Source organism: Chlorocebus sabaeus, chromosome 25 (genome assembly GCF_047675955.1).
Source record: "Chlorocebus sabaeus isolate Y175 chromosome 25, mChlSab1.0.hap1, whole genome shotgun sequence".
In the NCBI taxonomy this organism is placed as follows: Eukaryota; Metazoa; Chordata; class Mammalia; order Primates; family Cercopithecidae; genus Chlorocebus; species Chlorocebus sabaeus.
In genome coordinates this window covers 37,335,501-37,352,732 of record NC_132928.1, presented here as the reverse complement: position 1 = coordinate 37,352,732, position 17,232 = coordinate 37,335,501, and the positions used below count along the sequence as shown (strand labels likewise).

The window sequence follows — 17,232 nt, the reverse complement described above, 5'->3', positions numbered from 1 at the left end:
GAAAAAAAAACAGATGCTGAAGAGAGAAGAGCTATTGAAAATAAAGAATGAGTTGCAAAAGTTTAAACAGACAGTAGGAAATATGCGGTATTTATGAGTGTGTATATTTAGCTAAGAGAACAATCCCACAGAATAAACAGCATGAAGCATGTGAAATCATTTGTTAAATCTGCAAAAGAATGTGTTCCATCTCTCTTTTTCTCTTTCTCCACCTTCTTTCCCTTCCCCCAACAAGATTGCATTGACAAGTCTTTTAAAATAAACCATAATCCACTTGCCACTTATGTCATTACAAAGCTTGAAAGACTGCCTAATGAGTTTGCACAAATCCTCTTTTTAACATGTATTTCATATACTCTTCTAATTAAATATTTATCACCATATCTGGACCTACAAATAACAGTATTAAGGTATGATCCTGAATAAAACTGTTCATTGTATTATCCTCACAGAGCTTAGCTTCCCTAAAAAAAAATCATTCCATAGGTCATCAGGATAAAGCTTGCTACTTTTGTTCTTTTGTTGCAGCAAAGGATGAACATAATTTAAATTTTTAAATTGTGAAAGAACATGGATTTTGGAATCAGTTAAACCTGTTTGAATCCTTTCTCCACCACTAAAACTAAGTAACTTTTGGGAAGAAGGAAATGATTATCTGAGCTTATTTTCTCACATATATAATGAGAATCTTAGAATTTTTATAAGAATGAAATTAGATATTCTCTTTAAAGCTAGTATGCAGTGTGTTGCACATGATAGCAGCTTACTAATAGAGATCACTGTCAATAATTTTACTAAAGAACCTCTTCCTCATTTTTGGTTACTCATTTTTTTTAGTATGTTCCTTAGTTTTACATGTTGTTTTTCTACCTACCCATTTCATTTATTCATTTTGCAGATATTCACCGGACATTCATATAGTGCTAGGCACCATGCCATATGCTGTGAGATGTACAAGACTGTATCTCTACCTTGGATAAGAAAAAAGACCAGAACACTGGATATTGCAGTAGAAAATATATAATCAGTAACATCACAATGCTACCAGCTGAAGGTTATTGATAGGTTTGTTCTTTGGAGAACACCAAAGGCTTCTAAGATGGGATAATTTTTAAACTAAGCCTTGAGAAGTTAAAGAAGACAAAAACTGGGTAGAGAATTCCAAGTAGAAGAAATTTCAAGATCAGAAATAGTTATAAAACAGGGGAACTTTCAGGGAATACCAGGCAGTCAGTGTGTCTGAGAGGGAAAACAAAAACACAAACACCTGTGTTTTAGAAAAACAGTTTACATACTACCAGGCCAGCATTTTAGACTTCTAGGTAAGCAGCCGGAAATCAACAAAAATAAATTTTTTTAGTTGCTGTTCAACGAAGTATATTTGTTGTAATAGCATCCAGATTAACAACCTGTGTAATGTTCTCCGTGTAAAGCATATTGTCTAAAAATCAATTAATCGAAAATTAATATACGTATGACATTTCCGAATTTCCTGTAACCAGTCTATAAGCCAAGCCCAAAGCACCACTAATCAGAAGATTAAAAGGCTCAGACCAGGCACAGTGGCTCACACCTGTAATCCCAGCTCTTTGAGAGGCCAAGGCAGGTGGATCACCTGAGGTCAGGAGATCGAGACCAATCTGATCAACATGGTGAAACTCTGCCTCTACTAAATACCAAAAAAATTAGCCAGGCGTGGTAGTGGGCGCCTGTAGTCCCAGCTACTCAGGAGGCTGAGGCAGGAGAATGGCGTGAACCCAGGAGACGGAGCTTACAGTGAGCTGAGATCGTGCCACTGCACTCCAGCCTGGGCAACAGAGCGAGACTCCGCCTCAAAAACACTAAATAAATAAAATACAAAAAATTAGCTGTGCATTGTGGCAGATGCCTGTAATCCCAGCTACTTGAGAGACTGAGGCCAGAGAATCGCTTGAACCCGGGAGGCAGAAGTTGCAGTGAGCTGAGATTGCGCTATTGCACTTCAGTCTGGGCAAGACTGAAACCCCGTCTAAAAAATAAATAAAATAAAATAAAGTAAATAAAATAAAATAAAAGGCTCAAGTAGTCTAAGAATGATAAATTCAATGGAAGATGTGGTTACTGTCTGATTCCTGGCAATGCACATATTAGATGACTTCCTGCCTTCTTTATACTGTTTAAAAGAGAGTTATTTCAGCAATAATCTGCATATTAAGAGAAACCCATTTAACCTGTCAAAAAAATGAATGGTCGAATATCCCTAAGAATCAAGCCAGGTATTTTATAATACTTGCAACAAAGAGTGAATATTTTTAATTGTCATTTTTCCTTCTCCATTTAAAAAAAAAAAATGAATTTTACAAGTTAAGGGTTAAAGGAAAAAAGATATGAAAGCAAACTGACCATGCAGGAGGAGATACCTGGTCATGAAGAAAATAAATAAAAATAATCTTGTTATGAGTTGAGGGAAAAAAAAAAGTGATTGTCTTGGTGAGAATTTTATTTGTTTTTTTTTCCTTTTCTATTCAGAATAGTTTATAAATAGGATGGTACAAGGTACCCATAGTTGAAATTTGGATATAGTTGCAATAACATAATTAAATAAACTTTAATTTATATCATGGCTTTGACAATTTATTCTAGGAATATATAATAAAAGATATTGAGCCTTTTCCTTATAAAATAGTCAATGATCTTGTATGCTATACTTAAAATATATTTGGATGTAGTAGATACATATAGCTTAAATTTGTGTTTCTTCCATTTTTTATTAGGCATCAGTACCCCAAAATATTAAGACAATCTTAGTACCATCTCAAAAATTGTACATTTTTAAAATGCTAGAATTTATAAAGAATCGTTCCTCTCAGTATGTCAACATTCCACTACCCAGACTGTGGTATTACTTAATAGAATTGTACTACCCAGACTGTGGCATTCCATTGAGCTAATTTCTTATTAATGTTTTTATTAAAAAGTTAATAAAAATTTGGCTAAGGATGTACATAGATTTCAGTTAAAATACTTTTTTAAAAATTATATTACTTAGCTTTATTAATATCTCCCATGACTGCTACTCTGCCTTGCATATTTTTGCATTGAATACTGAGGTCTTCACCAGACAGTAAAGACAGGAAAGGTTAGCTCAGAAGAATAGTTTTACAGATGCTAGTTATACACAATGGCAACACAGAAATGTAAAACACAGGGGAAAGGGTCAATTAAATGATTATTTATCTTTGTGTTCTAAAAATATTCAGCTACAGTAAAGGAAAATTGCAACAGAGCAAATGATAACAAATATGATGATGACTATGATATTACAATGTGAATTTAAACATTCTCTACCTCCCAAAAAGCTGACTTTTAAATTTATGCAATACTTTTATATCTATCATGCTAGAATTTTAATTAATTCATTGAGGTATATGAATTCACTAAAGTGAAAAAATGTTATTCACTTTCAAAACATAAGAAAAGACATTTTTACTTACATCAGAAATCTTGAACTTCTAAATATTTTATTTTACTAAGGCAGATATTCCTTTAACTATCAATGACAGTACATGTTCTAAGAAAACAAAGAAAATACATTTAGGACATACAGTCATGAAGTGTGACTAGCAAGTAATGCAACCAATTTATCAACAAGCATACTAAGAACTATACGTCCAAATGAGCGTTATATTTCCAAGCAGCCACTTGGGGAGATCAGACACATTTCAGCGGTATTGTCATTGCTCAAAACATTTCTAACTTCTCCATTAGAACTGCTCTCAGAAATAATTGATGAACCATACACAACTCAGGCTCATTGCTTTATAAATTGAACCTCATATAGCAGTAACTTGAGGCAAAGCAGAATCAAGAAAATATAATTTTCTTTTCCCATTTGTTTATAAAAAGAAAATTAACTTTTAAATTATTTAGTCCTAAAATAAACCACTTATATAACTCTATTATATAAATCAAAGAAGACAATTGTAAAAAAAATTAATCTTTCCTTTCCTATTATAATTTGAATAGAAACATAATATGGGCAAATAACAATCAGTGTGATTTTGTGGTGAACTGTCCTGCTCATCTAATCTCATTCTTGTTGATTTCCTTTGCTGTGACCTGTGCAAGAGACCATCTTAACAAATTTCACAGTATTTTATCACTCATCATTCTCCTTAACCTGTCTGTCATCTGACCTCTTGATCATTCTTTCTTCTTCCCAAAAGGCTGTGAACAGTGTTTTTAAAGGAAATTCCATGCCACTCTGTACCCTTAGCTTTTCTCTGGCTTATTGCATTAAATCTTCATCCCTAGTTCATTTCCCTTTTCTATTCCTAAAATATAAGTGTTACTTTACATTCAGCAGTCAATAAAGTATTTAAATATTTATTGAATAAATGAACATTTAAGCCCTCAGTTCTCAGCTCCGTTTTTCTCTGTCATTTCACCTGTTAAACTAAATCTAACAGACTTAACTATCACTACCACTTAAATACCAAATTGCCCCCACTCAATCTTGCTCCAGCCCTTCTCCTTTGTAGTTATACAAGCCTAAGCAAGTTATTTAGCCTCTTTGAGTCTTAGTTTCCTCATATTTAAAATATGAATAAAAATATTGACTATCTCATTGAATAATAACCAAAGAGATAATGCTCAGAAAGTTTCTGACACATATGTCTGAAGCATTTTAACTATTATTGATTAAAATGCTCAATTATTTTAACTGCTATGGTGTTTTTCCCACAAATCTTTCATGACATTCTCCCTTGGATGTCATACAATCAAATCAGCATTTTTTTTAATGAACATTGTTTAGCACTTGTATCAAGATAAAATATGATACTTTTGCTTAAATTATGCAAGTACCAGAATTAAATTCTTATTAAATTTTTTAGCTTACCTTTAATGATGAAGTATAAATAGCAGTAGTTTCTTAGGTTATAGAGGGGTTTCATGTAGATTTAAATGCTCTATATTGTCTTTGAATATGCCTGTAAAATTACTATGACCTCTGACAGGAAAGTTAAGCAAACTGTGTCTAAACGTTCTACATATCTCTAAACTTTTTTTTATGTATTGATTTTCCTAACCTTGTTTTTTTAATGGATTGCCATGATCATGAGTGGAATTACCATTCTTTCAAGTCACCAGATTTGAAATCTGTTCCTTTGACCCTCTTAACCCCATCTCCTCTGCTGAGACATAATACCACTGACGTTTACTGTTCCATCCATCTATCGCCACCCTTGTTCTCTCACGTTTGGAACAGTTTACTATACTTTTTAAAAATGTTCTTAAACTTTGTTTTGCAATTTCAAGGAGAAAAAAAACTATGTTACTTTCTAAACTAGAAAGTTGACTGCAGAGTCGAGTTTCCAAAAATATTACAGCTCTAAAGTGGTTTACGAGTATAATTTGTGTCATGAACTTAACCCATAAACTGAAAATAAAAAGAAATACCTTCCATGATTCTGCCAATTCCCCTTTACCTTTTAAACTAGTAAATTAATTTTGTAACTGACAAATAAAATTTATATATTTATATATGTTTATATATATCATATATATTATGGAGTTAAACATAATCTTTAACTTTCCCATCTGCCTCTCAGTCTTCCAATTATTCCACACATACTCTCATCATGTTAATTATCCAGAATGACCAATTTTATACTGTCTGATTAAAGTTTTGAATTCCTACAGCACCTATCTATGATTTCTTGTACAAGTATTTTAAAATATTGCAGAATAAATCTCATATCTTTCCAGAGAAATTCCCATTGATTGCATGACAGTATTGTCCATAAGATCTCCCATATTATTATCTTAACCATGGTTCTGTGAATGTCAAATGAGGAGAAAAGAAACAAAATAAATAAGCATATATAAATAATCCTATGTAAGATGTGTTGGCTTGCTATATTTTCTTTCAGTTTCACACAATAACTTTGTGAGATAGGTATTATCAATACTATCAGTAGCAAAGAGACTGAGAAAGGTCAAGGTTATTGTCCAGGATGAAGAATCCACATTTGCATATGAGCTTGTTACTCTTGACTCAAAATTTATGCCTATTTTATTATTGACCTCCCTTCTTCTAAGGAGGGTTTTGAAGAGGGGAGTTCCCTAGATGTATTCATTTTCTATTGCTGTTGTAAAAAACTGCCACCAACTTAGTTGCTTAAACAATATACATTTATTATCTCAGAGTCCAGGGGACCTGTATTAGTCTGTTCTCATGCTGCTGATAAAGACATACCTGAGACTGGGTAATTTATAAAGAAAAAGAGGTTTCATGGACTCACAGTTCCACCTGGCTGGGGAGGCCTCACAATCACAGCTGCTGAAAGGTACATTTTACATGGCAGCAGACAAGGGAGAAAGAGCCAACCAAAAGGGTAAACCCCATAAGAAATTATTAGATCTCATGAGACTTATTCACTACCACAAGAACGGTATGGGAGAAACCGCCCCCATGATTCAGTTAGCTCCCACCAGGTACCTCCCACAATACCTGAGAATTATGGGAGCTACAATTCAAGATGAGATTTGGGTGGGGACACAGCCAACCTATATCAGGACCAGAAGTCCAAAATCAGTCTCACTGGGTCAAAATCAAGGTATTAGCATGGCCAGCTGCTTCTGGAGGCTTTGAGGAGACTACCTCTTTCCCTGCCTTTTTCAGCTTCTAGAGGCCACCTACGTTCCTTGACTCTTAACCCTTTCTCACATCACTCCAACATCTTGTTTTCATCCTGAAATATCCTACTACTAGACATTAACCCTCCTTTCTCCCCTCTAAAAAGGTCCCTTATAATTACACCCAGTCCACCAGGATAATCTAGGATAATCAACTTCTCTTTTGTCACATAAAGTACTATATTCACATGTTCCAGGCATTAGGACACAGATATCTTTTCAGGGAGGGTTGTATACTTAGCTTATCACACCGGGCATAAGTTCTGATAATTGAGCCTGAACTCATTGGACTGAAAGCTGATGGTATTTAGATGTCCCAACAGTATCTATATGGCATTCTTTTGTCAAGATACATTGAATGCTATAAAGCATCATTCCACCTAATAAGAAAGCTTATTTCCTCACCTGCTCATTGTATTATGATTCATTTTGATAAATAAAATCTAATTCTGAGTTGTTTTTTAAACAATGAAAAGAAGATTGAAAGGAATGGAAAGTGCACACTAAAAAAGTAATAATTGTGGTTTGTGGAAGGATTTATGAGAAAAAGCATGCTTGCAATTGCACTAAACTCAAAATAGAAATTTAAATTTTTGTTTTAACATTTTAATATAAAGTAAACCTATCCCTGGCTCCTATTTCTTAAAGACTGTGCATGTTTTTGTTTTACCAAAGAGGGTCTTTAAATTTTGACAGTGTATTTTCCAAACTGTACTATTTTCAAGCATATATTATAAAATTAATTCTTCATTATCCCCCCTGAGCAAAACAAAAAGTCAAAATATGTTTAATGATTCAGTTTTTGCTTATCATAAGAACATTACTTAATGGAGCTTGAATTAACAAAAGGGATTGAGCTAATTGATGATTTCCCTTCTTAATGATACACTGACTTTTTAGGTCATTTCTTCTACTTCTCTCAGTTTCATTAGTCCAGGGCCACTCATACTAACCATTTCTATAGATCAACTAGGGTACTTCCATGCTAAGTCAAGGAGAAGAACATTTTCTACCTTCTTCTGACTCCTTTCTTTCTCCCACCTGAAAAACTGTCAATCTTTCAATAGTCTTTAATTGACATTGAGGGTCATAAACACATACCAATTGAATTTTACTACCAAAGAACTGTATTACATTGAGATAAAAGCTTGACAAAGCATGAAGGTATAAAACTTTGACTATAATTAAAATTGCCAATATATGGTCTTTGTTTTGATAAATATATTAGCCTTATTACATTAAACATTGCATTGCATAAATATTGGCATAAAATGACATGACATCCATGGTTAAAAGAGAGAAATATATGTTATTAAGCCATAAAACCTGCATAAATTTCAAAGAAAACGGCAATGTCTTATATTAGAACATTTTAGTTCATGAATAAAATTGCTTAAACATATATAGTTAAGATAAGTATACTAAATGTAGAGCCTTCCTCAGATTTTCTGAAAATCAAAGAACAAAGGAAAACAAAATGATCTTTTAGGCAGATTAAAGACTCAAAGGTGAATATTAATTATATATATATTTCAAATATGTATATCTTAATATATACTGATTTAACCTCCTGTGAACAATAGTTGTCTTATAAGCAGATGAATACGAACTTCAGAAAACAAACTTTCAGATGGAATTTATTTCAATTATGCCACAGACTCAGAGAAATGTCACATTTATTCAGAGTTATTTATGACTTAGAAGTTTAAGTGCTTTGACCAATGAAAAGTTAATAACAAAAACAAAAAAGCTGAGAATAGCAGGATTTAAAGAATGCCAATTTGTAACCCAGGGGATAGGTATTTGCATACTAATTGTAATGTTCCTGCTGTCACATTACCTTCAGCTTGAAGATCAGTCAGAAAGAGAAACTCGGCATCATCTGTGACAGACAGTGGAACGAAAAATGCCAGTGAAGTGAGTTGCCGTTTCCAGCTATTTTTATCTCCGAAGATGTACAAATGAAACATTTGAGTCTTCTTTAGTCTCGATGTTTTATTTCCTTCATTTATGATATATACACTAATTGTTGTCTTTCTTCCTGATTTTTTCTCCTTTCTCTATTGATTTCTTCTTTTCGAAAACATATCAACAATTTGTGGTTTACTTTTGCGATTTATTCTTTATGTGGGCTAAAGGAAGGTTATAAAGTGGAGAGAGACCATTGTGCTTTCTTTATGTAATTTTTTAAAAAATTATGAGATGGATTAGAGACATAACATATACATGATCCTTGCAAAAATTATTATCACAATGTTTATTGAAAATTTTTACATGGATATTAAGGGCTGGGTAAGGAAGCAGCTGTCACTTCCTGGAGCACATGGACTCCTTGCTTGAATTTTCCATTCTCCAGCACACTGCTAATTGAGTGTGAACAGCTAAGTTGTTGGATTCCACATTTTTTAATGCAATACAACTGGTTCTAGCTGGCACAATTAGCAAGATAACTGGTAGCTTTCACGCAGTTCCCATCTGGCCTGGCTCTTCTCTGGACATATAATATGGGTACTGCTGGCCTTGATGGCACTTGCTTAATGAAGAAAATAGAAAGGAAATCAGCCAAAACCCCATGAAATACTAAGTGTAATTTTGGCTTCAGATACACAGTGACTTTTCATGGCAAATCATACACAAACAAAACCTTACTCTGATTATGCATCACAATTTTACAGTAAATATACACAGAAACGAAAAGAGCCAGACAAAACTTCTGTTAAAATTCAATAAAAGGAAGAAAAAAAGAAATGAGGGAGTGGCCATTGTCCATTTTTTTCAGATAGCACATATCAAGTAAAAGTCAACCAAGTCAGTAGAGTTTAAAATCAACCACCCTCTTTTTTCCCCAACTTTTATTCAATAGATTTCTTTCTTAACATTTATACAGTTACAGTTTTTAAAAACAGAAAATGATATTTCTTACTCCCATCTACCATAAGAAATGCCCTATTTTTATTTGATAGTGTATAAGCTTTAAGAATCTCTGTTTCATGTAAACTTTCAATTGAGCAGCCAGTTACCAAAATTTAACTATTATTTAGAGGAAATATAATATTTCTATGAAGTAATCTCTATTGCAGAAAAAAATCACTTTTCAGATAGTTATTATAAATGTTATAAAACATGAATTAAGTACAAACATATATGTATTAACTCATCCATTTAAGAAGTATGAAATAATCTGGGTTAAAGCAGACACACTTGTGTTTCTATTCTAACTCTGGCCATTACTGTCTGTGGAATATTGCACTACTTATTTGTATCTCTGAGACTCTTTACTCATTGGTAATATTGGAGTAAAACAGACTATTATTTTCAAGGTTAAATGAAGTAAAGTATATGATATGCTTAGCACAATGTGGTATACATTGTAAACATCCAATACATAGTTGTGCATTTTAGTGCTATTATAAATAATGTATTTAGTTTACTCATAGATACCATCAATTTGCTCTTCCACAGAATTACAAGAAACCCTAAATTTTACTAATTTAACTGGCAACAAACAACCATTACTCCTTAAAATAGTTACATTTCACCTAATTTCTGAAAAGTAAATGCTGTGTTACCTCCAACTCTTTCAACATCTCAGATAGTCAAAATGTAACCTTCTGGATAAGAAATAGGCTACGAAGGAATGAACTGAGGGCATTCCAGGCATTGTTACATACCAGCAGAGGTACTCCTTCAGAGCTGATGGGCAATTTCTTCTCTTTAAAACAATGTCAGCATTTTGTGGACCTTGATTAATACTAGGATATGCCCATATCCCTAGTTCTATTATCTATAGTATTCCATGTCTATATCTATCAAATATCTATAACATTTTAGCATCTCTCTGTAATTCAAAACATTAGGAATTTTTCTTTTATTCTTGGTTCTACACCATCTCCCCCACTTTGCTTTCTTTTACTGTTTCTCTACAGTAATGAAGACAATACAAATAGCTATTATTTATGTAAACACCTTCATTCTATAAATACTCCTTTATATCCAAAAAGATCTTCATGGAATATGCCTTTTTGCTTTTGGCTTAAGTAAAACCTGTCTGTCCTTAAAGGACACTGCCTTCTAGAATGGATGTTGGTCATTCTCTCCAACCTCACATACCTTAGAGTTGAGAGTGAGATCCATGATGATCCAGTGATGTGTTCACATTATTTTTTGTCTTTTCTTGCCCAGAACACCCTATGTCTTTGAAGCTAATACAATTTAGCTATACATCTCAATACTTTTTATCATTGTAATTTATCAGCATCTTGGAGGACATTTACCATCTTCCACTGAAGGCTTTAATATGTGTCAATATATGGGGTTTGGTCATCTATTGTTTGTTAATATGTTTAATATTTCATAGACCAGGAACACTGTTTTTGGTGCTAGAAAATAACATTTAGTCCTGTCGTCAGATAACTTACATACTAATGGGAATATAAATGTTCATCTTTGAATGAATTTGTCTAGATTTTATTTTTCACTGTTTTTTCCTGGATGCCTGTTCCTCATTCAAAATGGGCATTCTGCATGGCCAGGCTCCTCTCTATCCTATTCATTAGCATATGTTCCACAGGTATAAGTAGCTTTAATTTGAATACCCTGCTAGCAACCAAATTTTAGTATACAAACAGGAATTTTTTAAGCATATGTATTTTAAGTGACCATATAACTTTAGAATTCCTACAAGATCTAATATTTGAGTTACATGAAACATAACATAAGCTTATTTGAGTAACAGGCTATAGAGTACACAAAATCTCTTCAACGTAAAATTAAATCTAGGATTGTGTCTCATCCTCCATTTATGAAAGACAGAAACTGAACAACCCAACTTTTGTGTCCATTTGAATGAAAAAAAAAACCACTATTTCCAAATGGTTTCACAGGTAATCTGTGTCCCCAAGATTTAGTAAGTCAAGGAAGAAAGGAAAGTCAGCTGCCTACAACAGGAGAAGGAAATTTGAGATTGGAAATGTGAGTAATGGAAAATAGTAAAATGAATTCTTAGCTATATTGCCCTCTCTATGTGTCCTCAATGAGGATGACCATTATTAACTGAAGATGCAACTACAACTGCATCAGTAGAGGAAAAACTATAAAAACTGCAGCAAATTACAAGAAGTAATACAAAAGCAAAGGAATCATTTCACACTAGTATATTTAAGATTAGTCATCTTGCCATGCAAATACAAAAGTTTTATAAGAATTGCGATATGTGAGTTTTTCTCTATTTTATTATTGATAATTTCAACACAGACTTTAAATTGGACCCTCTCTTTCCACAACTAAGTTATTTGCACATCACAGCTATGTAATCCAATGTGGTTTTATTTCTGGGCAGTAGATGCTTTCTACGAATAGGGGCTTATTTCATCAGGATCTTTGTTTATTTATTAAGAGGAATAATGTATATTTGCATCTCAGAAAATTTCTATCTTAAACCTGATTTATTATTTCTACATCACATCCCCAAAAGTAACCTTCTTCAGAAGACTTAAGTCTATAAATTTTTTGACTGCTTTGGAAAAGATATTACTCTGTCTTGACAGATTCCTAGATTTAAATAAATCAGCTCAGAACTAGAAATATACCAGTCTAAAGAGAAATAAAGGCTGCCTCAGAGTAGGTAAAGACTTTTTGAAATATTATGAACAAAATGTTTTCAAGTTCATCACATGCTAGAAATTCTTAAAACTTTTTTGAACTTTTTTGAGATGCATAATTATGAAATAGATAATCTTTACACCATAAAAACTTAGAAAGTAGTTTATTCATCACCTTTGCTAATATAAATTTTGACTGGAGTAATGTCTACATACAAAATAATACAAAGTAATACATACAAAAAATACTCATAGTTGAAAAGAAATTCACCACTGATCCACAGAACCAATATCTCTTATGCCATTATTAGAATTTAAGAATTTTCAAATATTATTAACACTGTCAGCTAGATTAATAATTTGCTGATGTCCAATTACATCCCAATTTATGTCACCATAGCTATCTACTGTAAATAGCACTATATAACTTTTTGATGTTTGACTATTTGATTAGCAGCATGAAGTTCATTTGAATGATGTAATTCAAAATACACATAACTCAGATATTACTATTGGTTAGAGAAGAGAAAGATCACAATGCTATTGTCAAGGGTAGATGCTGTTTCTACAGGTCACAAACTACGGAAGCAATGACATGGTCTGAAAATATGGACACACTTTTAGCCAACCAAGGTAAGATCTAACTAATAATAGGCTTAAAAATACAATAATTAAATATAAATAATTAAATTCTGAAAGTTGGTAACATATCATAAAGTATGAGTTTAGTCAATGAAGTATAAAATTCTTAATGATCATAAATTCATAAAAATCCAAAATCTAAATGGAATCAAGTTGGGTCTAAAATAAGTTTATAGGAACTCTGTACATTAAAACAAAAGGAAAATTCAAACTAGCAAGTGAAGTTTTCCATTTCTTTAGACTTACTTTAACGTTTCTTTTTTAAAATTTTATTTTAATACAGAGTCTGACTCTGTCAATCAGGCTGGAGTGCAGTGGCATGATCTCAGCTCACTGCAAACTCCACCTTCCAGGTTCAAGCGATTGTCCTGTTTCAGCCTCCTGAGTAGCTCAGATTACAGATATGCACCATCATACTCGGTTAATTTTTCTATTTTTAGTAGAGACAGGGTTTCACCATGTTGGCCAGGCTGGTATCAAAGTCCTGGCCTCAGGTGATCCATCCACCTCGCCATCCCAAAGTGCTGGGATTCAGTTCAGGTGTGAGTCACAGTGCCAGCCCTAGACTCGCTATACATATATATATATACATACACACACACACACACATATATATATATATATTTTTTTTTTGAGACAGAGTCTTGCTTTACCACCCAGACTGGAGTGTAGAGTGTAGTGCTATGATCTCTGCTCACTGCAATCTCCGCCTCCTGGGTTCAAGGGATTCTCCTGCCTCAGTCTCCCAAGTAGCTGGGACTACAGGAGCATGCCATAACACCCAGCTAATATTTGTATTTTTAGTAGAGATGGGATTTCGCCATGTTGGCTAGGTTGGTCTCGAACTTCTGACCTCAGATGATCTGCCTGCCTTGACCTCCCAAAGTGCTAGGATTACAGGCATGAGCCACTGCGCCCAGCTGGCTCACTATAATTTGATGTACATCATGACTGCCTTTGGTATAAGTTGAAAGAAACATACAAACTGTTGAAAAAGTTGAAAATTTAAATAAATCACTTGTTTCATATGTACTGTTGGTCAAAACAAAAGGTATTTTAAAGTACTTTATATCAATTGTGTTATTCTCACTTTCAGTGAATATAAAAACATATTTAAATATATACGTTTGTATTAATATGTATATGTGTGAATATATATTTATAACTGATAGAATGGTTCAGTAAGATAATTTTGGCCAATTACAAATAAAACATCCTAGTCTTTAATAAGACATCTTAGTCAACACAACTTATATACGAAATAATCATTTACAAAGGTATAACTTCTGCTTGTGTTACAAATAATCTGCAGTTCTATCTCATCTGAAAGGGGAAAAATGGCACTGTGAAACATAAAGAGAAAATGTTTATAATATAGTATTATTTGTATAAATCAAATGGCATTTTATTTTAAATTCATGAAGAATAAAAATTAGAATATTAGAAAAATATAAAACACAATAGACCTGAATAAATTCTTCACTGCTGCTTATTTATGTATAAAGTTAGATTGATTTAGATGAATTTAGATACTATAAACATATTATTTCTAAGTGACTAATTTTTAAAGTATAAACATCAAAGAATCAACAGAACTTCCAGAATCCACCTAAGAGCGTATATTGAAGAGATGAGATTGTGGAACTGCAGTTTATTAAGTGTTAAATGGTGTATTTTCTTTCTCCTTAAGTGTATAACTAACGGGACAGATCAAGTTTGCTAAAGGGCTTACTGAATCATCTCTGCGTGTTGTGACCCAGACGGCTTCAGAGTAGTGGAAGTCCATACAACAATACTATAGAGGAGAGGCAGGAAGGGTGAGATGAAGGCAAACTCGTTCCTCTGCATATCTTCTGCAATTTTGTATTTCATTCCCACATGAAATGGAAAAGTCATATATGCATCTGAACAGTGGTTTGGTTTTTGCTTTTTATAACACCAGAGAAATGGCAAAGTATGAATGCTTTTTAATGCTTTAAACAGCTAAAGGACTTATCAAATTACCTAGTTGTTTTTGTTGATTTGCGGACATACTTTGCATGTACTAAGCATAGGCATTAGCCTAGTTTTCACCCCATAATGCTGACATATTCCATTTAACACCCTTTGTTGATACTAGCCAGTAAGCTTCCATTCTGTGGAGAGTGCCCTCAGATAGTAAGTTTAATTTTATGTAGCATATTACTTTAAAATCATTTGGCATCTTTTGAACATTCAAACTGTATGTATAGGAGAGTAAATCAACAAAATATGTTCAAGACAGAGATAACTAGCCCCAGGTTTAGTTGTTTAAGTTGTTTATTTTGTTCCATTGGGTCCTGAATCAAGCTATGGGAAGAGGAAAGATATTAATTTTTAGTTGAGAGTAGCCCGTCGTTAAAAGTGGAGAACAGGGGAAAATAATAATTGTATCTTGATCTCTAACATCCCATCTCTCTGGGATGCATTTAGAAAATCCTCCTAGGGAGAAGCTCCATATGCCTTGATGATGCACATATAAAATATTGCCAGGCATGAATCTACAATATTCTTTCTTTCTGTATTATTAAAGAACACTTTATTCTCTACACAAAACCACATCTTAGCATAAATTCTGTTTAGATCTCTGAAATTTCATCATTGTTTGAACTGAATTCAAGAAAAATTTTAATTGAGTGTTACTAAGAGGATTTTTATAACCTAAATTGATGTCACAGAAACTTCTTGAATGTATTTTTAAATGCAAGGAACGTGAAGTTAATTGAATTTTTATATAGTGCTCATATATTAACTGCATCCACACTCTCCAGTATTTCAACCAAGAATTTTAATTGGTACCTGATAACCTTTTGCAATGACTTGTTATTTCAAACTTATTTCAAATAACTTTTAAAAAAATCTGTTAAATCTATTTTAATACAGTGTTTTTAGACACTTTAATTCTGCTCCAGAAAGTCTTTTTCTATTTTATCTTTATAAACTTCACTTTTACATTCTGCAGGCAGCAACCCATGAACAACGAACTTAAGCCTCTTTTCATTCACTTTTCTCATTGTTTTCTATTTCTGTAGCCAATTTGGCCTATCCCCTGCTTTTCCATAAACTTATTCCTCCTGTACTTTGGAACTTGAAGGATTAACTCACTCCACCTGCAGGAAAGGAGCAGCTGCTTGGAGCACATGCAAAGGGGGCCTCCCTGGCAGGTGGAGGAGTAAACCACCAACGTTTTGGAAGGCAAATTTCTCTGAGTGGCAAAAGTGCTGACATGTTTTACTCCTCAGAGAGAGATACATTCTCAAAATAGAGACAGCCAGAAAAAGGGTACAAACTGTGACACTGAATAACATGACCTAAATGTATTGGTTTAGTTTTGTCCACAGTGGGAATATGACAATGATCTTTCTGACCTGTTGTCTAACCAGAGGCACTTACCTTCTCACATAAGCTCTGGGTATACCAAAGAAGAATGTTTCCTGGCCCATTTTGATGAGGAAAATAGAGAAGGAAGGGTCTAAACAAGTGGTCACAATATCAAATATCTTTAGGAGTAAGGGATATAAGTGTAAATTTGACTGAAAGTAAGATAAGGGGAAGAGGTGAGACTCATGGAAATCACAGACTGAAAGCCCTGCCTGTTGTTCATTGCATTTAAAAAAGCATATCATAATCAAGCCAAAGTAAACACGCCTGTGAATAAGTGAGTCCATTTGCAGTTCCTGATCTAAAGTTTCTGGAGAAGTACATGCTAAGGATAATACCTGGGAGGAGGAGGAATACCATAAACAGGTACCACAAGGGAGAATGGGAGGCACCAATGTTTTGCTTAAAGCAACATTGGAGAAAAACCCTACGTATTTGTATTTACCTTATGGAATTAAAGTTGCTTGTTGCCACATAAAGGGGAGAAGCATTCACATCAAATATGTTGCCAGTTACTTGCTTGGTTTTGAGACTGAGTTGGCCTATATATTTACCCAAAACTAATAAAAGCTAGCGCTTCCTCCTTTGCTTTAAGCCCAAACCAATACAATTTAACACTTTAGCATCATATTTTGTTTCTGCACCAACTCATAGCAACAAAGATATTTTTACCCTGAATTTAGTATAACATCATTAATATGACCTGAGCTTAGTGCAATAAATCTTAAAAGCAAAATCCGTGGGGCTTCCTGTGAAGTAACTACCATCAAGATCTCCTAAACATAACTTCTAGATTTCTCAAATACAGAAAGAAAAAAAGTACAGGTTTTCTTTGTTAATGAAGCTAATTGTAGAAATAGATATACATATATACATACGTTTTGTGTGTAGATATATGTTAACAATTACTGAT

The 17,232-nt window shown here is 33.3% G+C and overlaps 1 protein-coding gene and 1 long non-coding RNA gene across 2 annotated transcripts in view; one reads left to right on the top strand and one right to left on the bottom strand.

Annotated features, from left to right (window-relative positions):
- LOC140710196 (uncharacterized) overlaps nucleotides 1-17,232 on the bottom strand; it is a 161,441-nt gene that overhangs the window by 89,805 nt on the left and 54,404 nt on the right. The gene's annotated exons all lie outside the window — the stretch shown is intronic.
- Nucleotides 1-17,232, top strand: part of RGS21 (regulator of G protein signaling 21) — a 50,176-nt gene that overhangs the window by 17,570 nt on the left and 15,374 nt on the right. Inside the window, exons 2-3 of the mRNA XM_007989117.3 lie at nucleotides 8,525-8,595; nucleotides 12,835-12,911. Coding sequence (XP_007987308.3) covers nucleotides 8,585-8,595; nucleotides 12,835-12,911 — 88 coding nt within the window. The 5' untranslated portion in view covers nucleotides 8,525-8,584. The remainder of the gene's footprint in view (nucleotides 1-8,524; nucleotides 8,596-12,834; nucleotides 12,912-17,232) is intronic.